Genomic DNA, 15,640 nt, shown 5'->3' on the forward strand with positions numbered 1-15,640 from the left:
TGTTCTCCTGGGGGCAGTATTAAATGTTAAGCATTGTGTTGGTTCTATTCTTTAGGCAGTATTAAATTGTGAGCATTGTGTTCTCCTGGGGGCAGTATTAAATGTTAAGCATTGTGTTGGTTCTATTCTTTAGGCAGTATTACATTTTGAGCATTGTGTTCTACTGGGGGCAGTATTACATTTTGAGCATTGTGTTCTCCTGGGGGGCAGTATTGAATCTTGAGCATTGTGTTGGTTCTATTCTTTAGACAGTATTACATTTTGAGCATTGTGTTCTACTGGGGGCAGTATTAAAACTTGGGCATTGCTTTTAAATCTATTCTTTAGCCAGTATTAAATCTTTAGCACTTGTTTGGGTTCTATTGGTGGCCAGTATTAAATCTTGATCATTGCTTTGGGTTCTATTGGTGGGCAGTATTAAACTGCGGGCATTGCTTCGGGTTCTATTGGTGGACAGTAATAAATCTTGAGCATTACATTGTATTCTATTGGTGGGCAGTATTAAATATTGGCTATTGCTTTGTGTTCTATTAGTGGGCAGTATTATATCTCAAACATTGCTTTGGGATCTGTTGAGAGAGTAATAAATCTTGGGCACTGATTTTGGGTCTACTTACTAGGCAGTATTAAATCCTGGACATTGCTTTTGGTTCTATTCTTTAGCAGGAGTATTCAATCTTGAGCATTGCTTTGGGTTCTGTTGGTATCAGTATTTCATTTTTTGTATTGCTTTTGGGTCCTATTGGGAGGGCATTATTAAATCGTGGGCATCACTTTGGGTTCCATTGGTGGTCAGTATAAGAACTTGGGCATTGCTTTGAGTTCTATATTTAGGAGTATAAAAACTTGATTTATTGCCATTGGTTCTGCTCATTGGGCAGTAATAAAATCTTGGGCATTGCTTTGAATTTTGTTCATAAGGCAGTAATAAATCTTACAGTATAGCTTGAAAAATTTGCAACTGTTTGTCAGAAGTTTGAAAAAGTTGAAACACTTTATATAACTGGCCAGGGTAGTGTAAGTTAGAACTATGGTATTGGTAAAAACATGTAGATGGGCCCATATTCATTATTTGTGGTGTTGGCTGTTTATTCAGAGGACTGACGAATTGCTGAGAGGGCCTGGTTATAATAGATTCTGTAACAAATGAGGACGTGTGGCTAGCCACAGGCTTAATATCAGATTGATTATCTAGAGTGGAATTGCTTTTAAAATTATTTGTTGAGTTTTTGGGTCATTTTTACCTCTGTACTGAGAGTGTTATTAAAGCCTTTAGAGCATGCTGACTCTGCAGTAATAGCCGAAAGAAATGGATTTGCGTCTGGTGTTTTTATTTTTTTTATTTGTTTTGTTTTGTAAGATTTACCCAAGTAATCAGAGGCAGACTTTGTAGGAATTTTTCTTGACACAAAAGCATTCACTCCCATTTTCATCAACCTAGAGAATTTGTTAAAGCCCAACTCATCTTTCAATTTAAGTGAACTAAATATATTTCAGGTGCATTAAAATTAAAGGTGTTCAAAGTCTTAACCATCTTTAGGACAAAGCCTAAATGGAAAAGCCTGTCCCCCTGCCAGAATGCTGTAGATGTGAACCCTCTGTGTGAAAGCAGTGGTCCCTCTACAAATGCCTGACACCCCCCCTGCTAAATCAGAGCTGGACCACTCCTAATCGGCAGGGATCATGAAGTTTGCTGATTGCAGAGCTATAGGCTTGGCGTATCAGACCTTTGTGGAGAGACCACTGCTTCCAAACGGACAACAAATGTCTGCTCTATGGTATGCTGGTGGGGAACAGGATTTTCTACTCTAGCTATATTTTAAAGCAAATTAAAAGACTTTGCACATCTTTTGTTTTGATGCACCTGGAATGTATTTAGCTGATTTAAACTGAAGGCTTGGTTGGACTTAACATAACCATTCTAGATTAGTGAAAAATATGGTGAACTAATCCTTTGAGTCAACAATGAGCCCTACAAAATCTAGACTAGGGTACATGCATGCCTCAAAGAATCTTTGAGATGCAACCTTTGATATGATTCTATATAAAGAGAGCTGGCATAGGGCATACAATTAAAATCTAAACTAAAGGGATCCTTGATGATCCCATTGCAGCTCTCAAAGAATCTTTGGGACACAGCCTTTGATTTTATTCTATATGAAGAGTGAAGAGAGCTGGCATAGGGCATTCAATAAAATTTGAACTGAAAAGGTCCTTGATGATCCAATTGCAGCTCTCATAGAATCCTTGGGATGCATCCTTTGATCTAATTCTATATAAAGAGAGCTGACATGGGGCATAGAATAAAATCTAAACTGAAGGGATCCTCAATGATCCCATTGTAGCTCTCAAAGGACAGCAAGACAAAGGAAAAAGCTAGATTTCCAAATTTGCTTAAATGGGGCACTTATGATGTAAGTAGAGTTTTTATGCCCTGTATAACACTATTACCTCTTTTTTGATTTTTACAGTCAGTTGAGGCTTCTTTAGTTACAAAGTTTAGTGCGCTCATAATACATAACTGTCACTTTGTCACCATTTCTCCTTTTGTTTTGCAGTATTCTGCCAGGAAGTCCAAGCTGAAAATGTCACAGTAGTAGAGGGAGGCATGGCCGAGATTACCTGTAAGTTACACCAGTATGACGGCTCCATTGTGGTGATCCAAAACCCTTCCAGACAAACCCTCTTCTTCAATGGCACACGTGGTGAGTGTTGTCTTGGTGTTCCAGTTTGTCATATTACAATCCATGTATTGGATACATATTTTCCTTTTCTAGTATGGTAGAGAATGCTTAGGATTTTCTACCCATTGCTATGACCCCAGTAATGTTTTATTTGTACAGATTTTTTTTTCTTTTTCTTTTTTTTATTAATGACTAACAAGGAACAGAAACAAAATTCTAACAAGTGTGGTTATGGACTTGGCAATTTTCCAAATATATGAAAAAACCTTCTCTACAGGCAACAATTAGCAAGAAACTGATGCACCATCATTTATAGTCCAGGGCAATTATAACCTGATAGGTGTTCTGTGTTTGAAGCATGACCAATAGCTAAAGTCCTATTAAAGCCCAACTGGACTTTCCGGTTAAATCTACTAAATACCTTCCTGGTGCATCAAACAAAAAGTGTGCAAAGTCAATCTCAAAGGTGTTCAGTGGGGGTTCTGTGCAGGCCACTTGAGATTTACGGCAGCAAACAGATGTTGCACTATCCAGTTTTAGTAGATCAACCCCTATGTCTTTATGGAGCTGTCTTTGTGTAAATTGACTCCGAATGCTGAGATGGCATAAAGGCCCTTCTATTTGTGAAGACTGTAGTACTTTTTGTTCCTCGGCTGGAGTCTGCAAAGTCCATTGCTATCCTGTTACCCTAACCCTCTCTCTCAGGAATGTTAAGAGTCAATAAACTCCCATTTCTTGCATCAAAAATTGACCAGCACCCTTCTGTTCGCATTGCTCTTCTATTGCCAAGGAGTAGACCCTGGTGATAAATGCTAGCCCACCCTGCCTCTGAGGTACCTCACATGGTTTAGGTGTCAAGGAGGGTGCAACAAATTAACAGTACCCTTCACTGGAAACACCTGAATCCAATAATTTGTATTCGTGGCCATATAATGTAGATGTGAAGGTCAAGGTGTCCACACATATTTTGGCGATATAATTTAACTTTGATTTGAGAAGAGGAATTTGGTAAGATCTAACCAGAGTCCGGCTTCTGTGTTTACAAGGGACAGTTTGTCTCCCAATGGCTTCCACTGAGTGCAAGATGGAGGGGGGGGGGGTGTGGAGGGTGAAAGGGTGTTTTGAGGGGTTGTAGTTGAGTTCCTATACCTATTTTCTGTGAAAAACAGCCCTGGATCTAACTAATATTAATCTGTCATTAACTGCAGTGCCAAGTGGTGCAATTTGCTATAGCGTAGCAAAACGGTCCAACTGCTGTAGTTGGATATTGGAAAAACCTCCCTTGCAGCAAGTTGGTGGCACTTGGAGTATTAATTGTCTGCTTAAATGGCTTTAAAGCTTTATACATTGTAATAAAATACGCTTGCATGAGGTCGGTGTCACTGGGACGCAACAATTCAAACACTCCTTCTATGTGTGTACCTTTTGTGACAAGGCTTCATCTACCTCGCTCATTAAGGATTTTATAACTGGAGGAAGAAGGAAGAGGAGATGATGGGGAGAGGAGACTGGGGGAAGTTAAACGTTCCCGTTAAACATAATGATAACACCTCCCTCGTGCGATTCAGGCGCTCCGTTCCACTTCTAATTTTAACCAGACATCTGCAGTTTCAATTCAAAGGCAGCAAAGGAGGGAAGGAAGGTCTCACTTACGAACGCTTCCTCTCTCTATATGATCATTATTACTCATTATCGCTTTCATAGACTGGAGATGGCATGGGGTATTCAGATTGTGTACACATGCATATAATATTTCCTCAGACAATCCACCACCTTATTTTCCCTTATTACACTGTTGCTCTGATGTTTTCTTCTATGAAGATTGGAAAATGGAAGGAAAAGTCAACATTTTTAAAAGTCATTTGCAAACGACTTCCTGTTTGTTGAAGGAAAGTTGTGTAGAAAAGGAAAAATGTGGACAGGGAATTTTAAGGAGGAACCTCAGTTGGCCCCTGCTTTTTTTGTCCCACCTCTTATTTGGATGATCTTCAATTCACCAGGACCAAAACTAGCCTGTCTGATGTGGGGGTGCAGTAAATAATGGCAGAGGGGATAAGGATGGAAGGTTAGCAGGGTAAGGGGGGTGCAACTGAAATTTGTGGGGGTGCAGCCCACCCTACCATCCCCCTAGATCCAGCTATGCAATTCGCATACTCTCCTTCCCAGTAGATCCAGTGTTGTCCTGCTGTGATCTGCTGTGCTGCTGCCACAGTCCAAGTCCCATGTCTCTATCTTTACTCCTGACACCATCGGGTACCGGGCGCCTCTTCCTGGTTCAGACTGCCTGGCCCCCTGGTAACAGTCACCAGGCTTGCTCTCGTTTGGCTGCTGTGAATAAAAAGTGAAGCATCCTGGGATATGTGATGTACATATCCTTGAAGGCTTCAGAGTGCTGCGGATGTCAAGGTTCAGGCAGCCTAGCCCCCTAATGACGTGTTTCAGACCCGCTTTCCTCTGGCAACTGTGAATGCAAGTGAAATATCCTGTGATATTCCTGAAAGCTTCAAAGTGCTGGAAAAGTCAAGATTTAGGCAGTCTGGCCCCCTGATGATGTGCACCAGACCCATCCTCCTCTGGCTTTTGTGAATGGAAAATGAAGCCTCTTGTGATGTACATATCCCTGGAGGCATCAAAGGGCTTTGGAGGAAATACTTGGAAAAGATTATGGCGGGTAGCAGGAAATGAAACAAGGTAGAGGCAAGAGAACACATTATATAGGGAGTAGTAAGGTGGGTAGAGGTAGGGAGAGGGAGAAGGAGGTAGGGTAAGAATGTATTCCTTAAAATCAGACTCCAAAGATAATGGTAACCATTAAGATTGTAATAATAAAAAGTTGATCATTTTGTAAGTAGAAGAAACGAAAACGAAAACCACAATGATGCAAAACTGAATTAGTGACAATCCTAATGAATGGAAATTTTTAATAAGTCTCTTGACAGAGTTTCCTGAAAAAAAAGGGGCTTTGGGGAGGGTGGGGCGGCTGAGCGGAGAACACATGGATTCTCAGTCTGTGCAGTGAGTGAAGGTCCACGTAAAGGTGGTTTTCTAGGTAAGTACACAAATTAATGCAGTTCTGTATACATAGATCAGTATTCAAAAAATGACAGGACAGGAGCAGGTAGAGAGAAGAACCCCCAGATTCCATAAGAGGAGGGGTGTTTGTGGGGGGGAGGGGCTGCAGACTGGACCATGTTTCATGATACACCCCTAAACATGGGTGAACAAGTGGTCAGAAAGATGGACTTCTCTGTTCAGTACCTACAATTTACTTTGTACCAGTCAGTTCAAGAACTTGCTGATAAGAAGAGAGAAGAGAGCTCATCAGTCTGCTGCTTCTCCTTTTACTGTCCAGTCACAGATCAGGGGAGGTAAGTGTTATGCCCCGTACACACAATCGGACCTTTATCCGACCAAAGTCGCATCGGAATTCCATCGGAGTAAAAGAGAACATGTTCTCTATCTAAACTCCGATGGAATTCACACGGTCGGACTTTTTCCATCGGAAATTCCGATCGTGTGTACGGGGCATAACTCAACTGCAGCAGAGGCAAATCAGGTCTTCTCCCCTAACAGACGATGCTGTATGGTGTGATTGTGTAAATTTCAGATCCGCATGGACAGAAATGCAAAATCTTTGGCAAGTAAAACTGCTGCTATAGATATATTCAATCTGTCTTTTAGGCTGTTTTCTTGGTGTTTAGCTTTAAACTATTGTATTTAATCAGAAAGCGGGTGTTGAATTGTATCTTTCTTCAATTTTTTTTTCATTACATTTTTTTTTAGTCTTGGATCAAAAAAGGATGAGTCAGAACCCTTATTATTTTTTTTGTTGCTATCTGTGACTCCCACTGGGGAAATTCACTCTCTAAATATCCCATGGACCGTTTTACCTGAGACAGAAATAGATTCAAACTGCAAAATTTTACGTTTGGCACCAGAACAGGAGAGATCTTTCAATAAGGACTCCTGTTTTGGTGGCAACACCCCTCATTTTCGAGAGACTTCCTCTCGGTTTCTGTTGTATTTCTAGGAGAGGAAGCGAGGGGGAAACTCCATACTCAACAGGATACAATCAACAAAATCCTTAGGGGTTTTAACCCTTCTATGCTGTCTGAAATCGAAAAGGTTTTAGATAGAGGTAGGCTTTAAAGGATTTATAGCCTTCATACCTTTAACGTGCACCATACATATAGAACTACCAACTATGGCCTCTAGACCTCTAAAATTATTTTGAGCATTGGTCTACAAACTGCCACCCTGGGGCTAGATGTGGCCCTTTGCTTGCCTTAATCCGTCAAATGGGGCACTATTTCTCCAGCTGACACCAATTATTGGGCACTATTCCCTCCACTTAAACCAATAATGGCCCATTGGCCACAGTCTGGCCCCCCTAAATTTTGAAGGACAGTAAACTAGCCCTATGTTTACAAAGCTTGGGGAACCCTGGTTTTGAGGATTGACGTTTTTTAAATGTTTTGCCTTCGAGGCTTAAAAAATAGCATGTTGGTAGTTGTCTGCAAGCCTTGACAAGTGGAGTTGGCCATCTCAATGGGCTGAAGCATACATGGATTTATTGTTCAGTAGATTTCGACATCCAACGAATCATCAGTGGAACTGGGCAATCAACCAAGCATCGGTGAATTTATTATTTTGGTTTTATATTTTTGTAAATTATTAAATATTATTTGTAATTAAATATGTATTATTTTAATATTAAATAAGCTCACACATTTACATGACTGATCCACCAAAGGTCGCACCCTATGATTTCCATGACCTTATGTATGTATTTGCTGAATCTGCACACTCAAGTAGATTTTCTCAATTGCCTGTATAATATTAGTTTTACAAATCTGCTAATGATTTGACAAGTTGCAAATTGATTTTCCTCATTTATAGTCATTGCCATCCATGGAGAATGCCAAATGGGATCAACTCATATATCCAGTGCTCAAGCAATGTTCTTTTGCTAACAGTTAATATCTGAATGTGTTTGTATTGGTTTCTAGTTTGCAGCCCGTCTCACATCATTGCTAGGTTTAATCTAAAGTCTGCCTGCTAATCTTTACGTGTATGAGCGCCGGTAGGAGTGATGGATTTAAGACTCTGGCCAAGTTTCTTATTGGATAAACTCCATGGGCATCCACGCAGGAGTCTGATAAAATATTATAATGGCAACACTTACATTATCTCTTGCTCTCTTTATCCATCGTTTTTTTCTTTTCTTGTCACCTCTCCGCAGCTTTGAGAGATGAGCGGTTTCAGCTCGTGGATTTCACGCCAAAACTGGTCAAGATCCATTTGTCCAATGCCAAGTTGGAGGATGAAGGTGGCTATTTCTGCCAGTTGTACACTGAGGACACACATCACCAGATTGCCACTCTCACTGTGCTCGGTAAGATCTTAAACTGTTCTCTAGTCTGTCCCTGCCATGAGGTATGGTGAAACTTTGCCTCAGGTAATGCCATCTATGGAAAGGTTTATATAGTTGGTTTGGCTGAAAAAAGTCCATCCAGTTCAACCAATAAAAAAAGTGTGTGTATGTATGTATGTATGTATATGTATATATATATATATATATATATATATATAATATATACGATCCTATCTATACAATCCTATACCCACAGTTGATCCTGAGAAAGGCAAAAAAAATAAACTAATAAATCATGATTCAATTTGCTCCAGCAGGGGACAAAAATTCCTTCCAGATCCCCCAAGAGGCAATCAGATCTTCCCTGGATCAACTTTACCTGTAAATGTTAGTATCCAGTTATATATTGTACATTCAGGAAAGAATCTTGAGGGAGTCTATTCCACATTTTCACACGATTTTCACACGATCGGAATTTCAGACAACAAATGTTCGATGGGAGCTTGTTGTTGGAAATTCCGACCATGTGTAGGCCCCATCGGACATTTGCTGTCGGAATTTCCGACAACAAAAATTTGAGAGCTGGTTCTCAAATTTTCCGACAGCAAAACTTGTTGTCCGAAATTACGAGCGTGTGTACACAATTCCAACGCACAAAATTCCACGCATGCTCTGAATCAAGCAGAAGAGCCACACTGGCTATTGAACTTCATTTTTCTCAGCTCGTCGTACGTGTTGTACGTCACCGCGTTCTTGACGTTCGCAATTTCTGACAACATTTGTGTGACCGTGTGTATGCAAGACAAGATTGAGCCAACATACGTAAAAAAAAATCCACGGTTTTGTTGTCGGAATGTCCGATCATCTGTACGCGGCATTACTGTGAAGAAGCCTTTCCGTATTTGGAGATTAAATCTCTTTTTCTCCAGACGTAAAGAGTGCCCCCTTGTCCTCCGTGATAACCTTAAAGTGAATAACTCAACACCAAGTTCACTATGTGGACCCCTTATGTATTTATACATGTTGATCATATCCCCCCTTAATCTCTTCATCTCCAGAGATGATACATTCAGTTCCTCTAGTATTTCTTCATAGCTGAGTTCCTCCATCCCTCTTATTAGTTTGGTTGCCCTTCTCTGCACTTTCTCCAGTTCCTCAATATCCTTTTTACGATCTGGTGCCCAAAACTGAACTGCAACTCCAGCTGAGGCCTTACTAATTATTTGTACAGGGGGGGCAAAATTATAGCTCTCTCTCTCTGGAGTCCATACCTCTCTTAATACAAGAAAGGACATTGCTCGCTTTGGCAACTGTAGCTTGGCATTGCATGCCATTATTAAGCTTATGATCTACCAGAACCTCCAGATCCTTCTCCACCATTGAATCCCCCCAGTTGTACTCTCCCCTAGTATCAGGGCTCAAGTCCTGCGGGAACGTGTGGGAACGGAGTTCCTGCACTTTTTTCACAGCAGGAACGCAGTTCCCTTTGCAGGACTAGAGCAGCCGCGAGCAGCCTACCCGCCCGAGCCAATCCTTCACTAAGCGTGGATCTTGGGTGGGAGTTCCCACACTTTTTTCCCCAGGACTTGACCCCTGCCTAGTATGTATGATTCATTCATATTCTTGGCCCCAAGTGCATAACTTTACATTTATCAACCTCATTTGCCGCACAGTTGCCCAATAAAACAGTGCATTGTGGGTTGAGAAAGGAACTCGCCTGATTTTGGCTCTGGAGCTGATTTTTGTTGTTGTTAATGTAGTTCTCCCCCCTTAGGAGCCGCTGAGTTTTTGGTCCCCCTATATTCTGCACAGCCAGGCCACATGCATTTTTTAACCTTGTATCCAATCACAAGAAACAGTACATGGGCTTGGTTTTTAGGATTTATTAGGGATTTCAACTTGGATAGGGTAAAAGGGGTTATGGGATGCCCAACTTGAACATCAAAATGAGAACAACTTCTCTGGCTCATTGCAACAACAGATACTTGACTGTAATCCCTCTCGAACAGTAACAGTCTTTAACAAAGTAATCCCTTTTAGGAGCTCTGTGTCCCCTCAACTGGTAGGAGCTTCTTGGTCCCTTAATACAAATTACCAGCCCACCTGGCTATAGACTCTGATCCCAAGGCAATGGATTGGGTAAGCAGTAAACTGTCCTCTAAAGACTTGCCCAGAACTTGCTTCTAGCAGACTTTTTCCTTTATAGGCCCTGAAGGTTTAGAGATACTCTCATTGTCCTTCTCCTGCAGCTATAGATGCAACTGTTTTCAGGCCTTCTGCTGGGCTGGTTCCTTTCCATGCTATGCAGGCTGGCATTCCCCAGTGGACTGTAGGGCTGTGAAGCTCCCTCTGTCGGCTCTTCTCCTTCCTCCAACTTTCAGCTTGGAGGCAGAACCCCTCTTCTCCGTGTACCCCCTCCCATGCTACATAGCAGCACCTCAACCATCCATCTTCTACCTGACTTCCCTGCTGGCTAGGCCCCTCAATAGTTTTGGGCTGGTTTAGACACCCTGCCAGGCCTCTTGCCTGGGGATTGGCCAGATTCCCATAAATATTCAGATTTCTACCCCCATAACCCCAGTTTCCATGAAACCTCCAGAAATAGTAAGAGGTGATAGTGGCCTGGTCTGTAGTTCCTTCCAGTCTGATCTGAATCTGAACTTTGACCCAATTAACAGACTCGGGCAACTACCATGAGCCAAGTAAATTTTCCTGGACCAATTCTAGCACTAGAGAGTGCTAAGTTAACAAAACATAGGCATAACATGGGCATAAAAGGGGGCAGGGATTTTCAGTAAGAGGTGACCATTTGTTTGGTAGGAGATAAGGAATTTGAGTAGAAGGTGTGAATGATCAGTAGGAGTTGAGAACTTATCAGAAGGATGCAAGCATTTTCACTTGGTTGATCAATAGCGCTTCAAATGTTAAACAACATTCTAAAGAACTTTTGAAAGACACGCGCCAAGTCATTGAACGTACTGAGAATTTTCATCCAAATGTCTGTACGAACATTCATTCGAAAATTTACTAGTGTTGCGCCAGTTCAAAGCGGATCACCTAACAGCCCCGCCCCCCAGTATTTTTTTCCTTTTACCCCCACTATTTGAGATACTTGCACATCCAGCGGATCCAGCATTGTCCCGCTGAGATCTTCTTATGCCCTGCCTTTGCTCTGTCCAATGCTGGCATGTTTCAGATGTGATCGAGAGGTCCACCGGTTGTCGGTTGTTTTGGGTTCTCCGGGGGAGCCACCAAATAACCCCCTAAAAATATATAAAAATATAGCCACCATACAGGTAGCAGAGCAGAAGTGGAGTGGGCAGGGGGCACTTTCTATGTTGGGTTGAAGATTTCCTTTAAGGAATAATTGTCACCTTTGCAAAAAAAAGAGTTAAACAAGAGTTAAAGGGGTCCTTTTCGGTAAATCTCACACTTTTGGAGCACAAAGTAATTAGCATGGTATGTAGCTGCCCTGTCTGTGATTTAAACACCACAGATCATCAAATTGTGAAGTGGATCTACTGTCCATCGATCCTCCAGTATATCTTGAGTTGGCCGGAGATCCATACCTGCTAACTGCTTTCAATTTGCACATTTAATCTCCCTAAAAGACAAACTAATGACATAAACTGAAGGTCTTCTGAATGGTTCCTGCTGTTATTTTTGTGTCACTGGTACTCTTTAAGTGTCAGGTCTTTTTTTAATGAGCCTCTGATATACTCAGTTATTCTTGTTTGTCACAGTTCCTCCGGAAAACCCACAAGTAGAAGTAAAAGAGCAAGCAGTGGAAGGGGGCCAGATGGAGCTTATCTGCTCAGCGCCCAGAACGAAACCAGAAGCCACACTACGCTGGTACCGGGACCGCAGGGAGCTCAAAGGTAAGAGACTTGCTTTATGTTTTATTATTTCCATTTTAAGATTTATGTAGAAAAATCACATCACATCACTAAAACTACCAGCCACCAAAAGGCATTGATGGTAATCTGAATATCCACTCCCAGTGATTAGTAAACATTTACTTGTATTCTCTTCCTGACCAAGCAGAGGCTTAAGGTGATCAGACTTATCTCATCTCAGGTTGGAGGTCAATAACTTAAAAAAAAAAAAAAAAATTAAATGACAGTTTTACAGCAGCTTAGAGTGTCACTTCTGGGCACGGAGCTTGGGCAGAAGGCACACCAGATATTGCTTTGACCGGGAAAAAAAAAATATAAAATAACAGTACAAATGCCAATCCCTGACAACAACCTAAAAATATAGATTCCAATTTGTACAAATGTCCATTCCTGATTGGTTGTAGCTGAAATGCATTAAGAAAGTAATTTCAAGGTTAAAGGGGTTGTAAAGGTTTGTTTTTTATTTTCTAAATAGGTTCCTTTAAGCTAGTGCATTGTTGGTTCACTTACCTTTTCATTCGATTTTCCTTCTAAATGTTTTTTTTCTTTGTCTGAATTTCTCACTTCCTGTTCCTCCTCTGTAAGCTTGCCCCCATCATCTGAGCTGTTCTGGCTGGGGGTTAGTCACCGTGCTCGCCCCCTCCCTTGGGGCTACACAGCGTCTCCCCGCAGGGATGTAGTCCCAAGGGAGGGGGCGAGCGCGCTGACTAACCCCCAGCCAGAACGGCTCGGATGATGTGGGCAAGCTTACTGAGGAGGAACAGGAAGTGGGAAATTCAGACAAAGAAAAAAAACATTTAGAAGGGAAATGGAAGGAAAAGGTAAGTGAACCAACAATGCACTAGCTTAAAGGAACCTTTTAAGTCCTGTAAGTTGTGAGGTGGGACCTCCATGGATTGGACTTGTTTTTCCAGTACATCCCACAGATGCTTAATGGGATTGAGATCTGCAGAATTCCAAGGCCAAGTGAACACCTCAAACTCATTGTTGTGTTCCTCAAACCATTCTTGAACCATTTTTGCAGTGTTGCGGGGCACATTATCCTCCTGAAAGAGGCCACTACCAACTCTTTGAAGGACTGTATTTTGTCAGCAACTAAGTTTAGGTAGGTGGTAGTTGTCAATGTAACAGCCACATGAATGGCGGGACTCAAGTTAATCAACAGAACATCGCCTAAGCATCACACTGTCTCTGCCGGTTTGCTTTTTTCTCATAGTGCATCCTGGTGCCAACTCTTGCCCAGGTAAGCAACGCACACACACGGCCATCAACATGATGTAAAAGAAAATGTGATTTATAAGACCAGGCCCCTTCTTTCATTGATCCTTGGTGCAGTTTTAATGCTTAAATGCCCATTGTAGGCGCATTTGGCTGTGGACACGGGTCAGTATGGGTACCCTGAGCGGTCTGTGGCTGCTCAGTCCCATACACAACAACATGAGATGACCATTTTCTCTGCTTTTAACACATCAACTTCAGGGCCAACATGATTACTTGCTGCCCAATATATCCCACGACTTTCAAATGCCGTTATAATGCGACAATCAATGTTATTCATGTAGTCTGTCAGTGGTAATAAAGTTATGGCTCCATGCCTCGATAATTAAGCCACGGGGTGGGTGGGGCGAAACATGTTGGTGGCATGGCCTGGATGAATTGAGCTGAGGCTGCTTTTACATGCTAAACGCTCTGGCCAGACAAGGTGTGCGGCGGCCAGGCTATCTCTTCCTAACTATACAGCATGCTTTGGGTCTGGACGAACCTTTCCCCAGCCTGCACCCTCATAAGTCAGCGGCATCTAACTCATCAGACCTTGTCAGCCTGAGCAGGGCCCCTTAGCATTTACCGTGGATCATAGTCATTGCACAAGACTCAAAATTACGAAAGCACGTTGTCATATCGTGTAAACAAAAAAGTTTACATTGTTTTAACTTTTGTTCATGTATCTCTTCCTAACTATACAGCATGCTTTGGGTCTGGACAAACCTTTCCCCAGCCTGCACCCTCATAAGTCAGCAGCATCTAACTCATCAGACCTTGTCAGCCTGAGCAGGACCCCTAAGCATTTATCGTGGGTCATCATAGTCATTGCACAAGACTCAAAATTACGAAAACACGTTGTCATATCATGTAAACAAAAAGTTTACATTGTTTTACTTTTGTTAACAAGTTTTCTTTACAAGCCTTGACAGTCTTTCCATTGTATGATGTCTTGGTTTACCAACTTGTGTCTTGTAGTAGTTACTTGCCTTTAATATCTATTGCTTTGAGTTGTGGGAATTTATTGTTTGTGCCATGAGAGCTGGACTTTCTTCGTCCTGGGAACGTTAGAAGTTTTGCCTTTGTTACTTCATGCTGCAAAAAAAAAAGGGGGGGGGGGGTTTGTACTAAAGTTCCAGAGACCTGCTTGGAACTGTATTTTTTCAAAAAGGCCGCATGAGGATTGTTTTAGGGGAAGGCAAACTAATAAGTGATTTCTCCTGTTTCTGGGACTTTTGCTTGGCAGCCATTTTGTACTTCTAAGAAGGATCTCTCCCTCAGGGAGAAGTAAGAATTTGTTGAAGTTGCACGGAGAGGAGTACAAGCTCTCTTCTTATGATAAGAATTGTATCCAGAACTCATTGTGGCTGCAGGGTGATTGAAATGGCGGAGAGATGCAGAGAGAAATATAAAGAGAGTTCCAGCAGATAAGAAGGTGGCAGTGATGTGTAGAGAACGGCTAAATGCGGCTATAAATAGGGAGATATACAGGGAGTCTGTGCCGCTGTGATATGGAGGGAGATAATGAAGGAGTAGATGGAGGAGAGAGATAACGACAGAGACGCAAGCCACAATCTCTACATTACCAAACACATGGAATGTTCTATGCCAGATCCGAGCCATCAGGAACCTTCCAGAACCAATGCTAATCCTCAAGAAAAAAAGAAATGCGGCAAAAGTCGGCCTTTAAAGTTTGATTTCCTTTAAAGTGATGCTTACTTTCAAAAGACTTTTGGTTTATTAAACGTGGCCCAGATCCGATCATATTAAAAACCAAGTCTTTTCAAATTCAATGAAGACATTTACATAATGGAGTAAGAACAATGACATCCCACAGAAAATGCGTAAATTTAATCGCTACAATATTTTCCTTTATGTCTAACCATATGGCCAAAAGTATGTTGACACCGCTCCAAATGATTGAGTTTGGTTGTTTCTTGTGACGGGCGCGGTTAATGCTACACCATACAAAGACATCTTGGATGATTGTGCTCTTCCAATTTTGTAGTAACAGTTTTGGGAAGGTCAATCTCTGTTCCAGCATAACTGTGCCGGCTTCATAAAGACATGGTCTTGACTAGTCTGGTGTGGAGAAATTTAAGGTGCCTACCTCAACCCTACTGAACATTTTTTGGGATGACCAGCCAAATCTTCTCGTTCTAGATCAGTACCTGACCTCACAAATGCCTTAGGCTGAATGGTCTCTAATTCCCACAGAGACGCTCCAAATATTCTGGAAAGCCGTCTCAGAAGGGTGGAGGCTGTTATAGCCTCAAACGTTGGGGGACTCCTTATTGATGGCCATGGTTTTGGAATGGAATGTCCAACCCCCCAATAGGTGAGATGGTTAGGTACCCATAAAAGTAGGGTCCTATAGTCTATCTATCTATCTATCTATCTATCTATCTATCTATCTATCTATCTAT

At 41.8% G+C, this 15,640-nt stretch overlaps 1 protein-coding gene across 4 annotated transcripts in view; it reads left to right on the top strand.

Annotated features, from left to right (window-relative positions):
- CADM4 (cell adhesion molecule 4) overlaps positions 1–15,640 on the top strand; it is a 658,906-nt gene that overhangs the window by 557,539 nt on the left and 85,727 nt on the right. For all 4 annotated transcript variants that reach the window (XM_040327345.1, XM_040327344.1, XM_040327346.1 and 1 more), the window contains 3 exons: positions 2,559–2,705; positions 7,927–8,079; positions 11,802–11,936. In XM_040327345.1, coding sequence (XP_040183279.1) covers positions 2,559–2,705; positions 7,927–8,079; positions 11,802–11,936 — 435 coding nt within the window. The remainder of the gene's footprint in view (positions 1–2,558; positions 2,706–7,926; positions 8,080–11,801; positions 11,937–15,640) is intronic.

Source organism: Rana temporaria, chromosome 10, assembly GCF_905171775.1.
Source record: "Rana temporaria chromosome 10, aRanTem1.1, whole genome shotgun sequence".
Taxonomy (NCBI): Eukaryota; Metazoa; Chordata; class Amphibia; order Anura; family Ranidae; genus Rana; species Rana temporaria.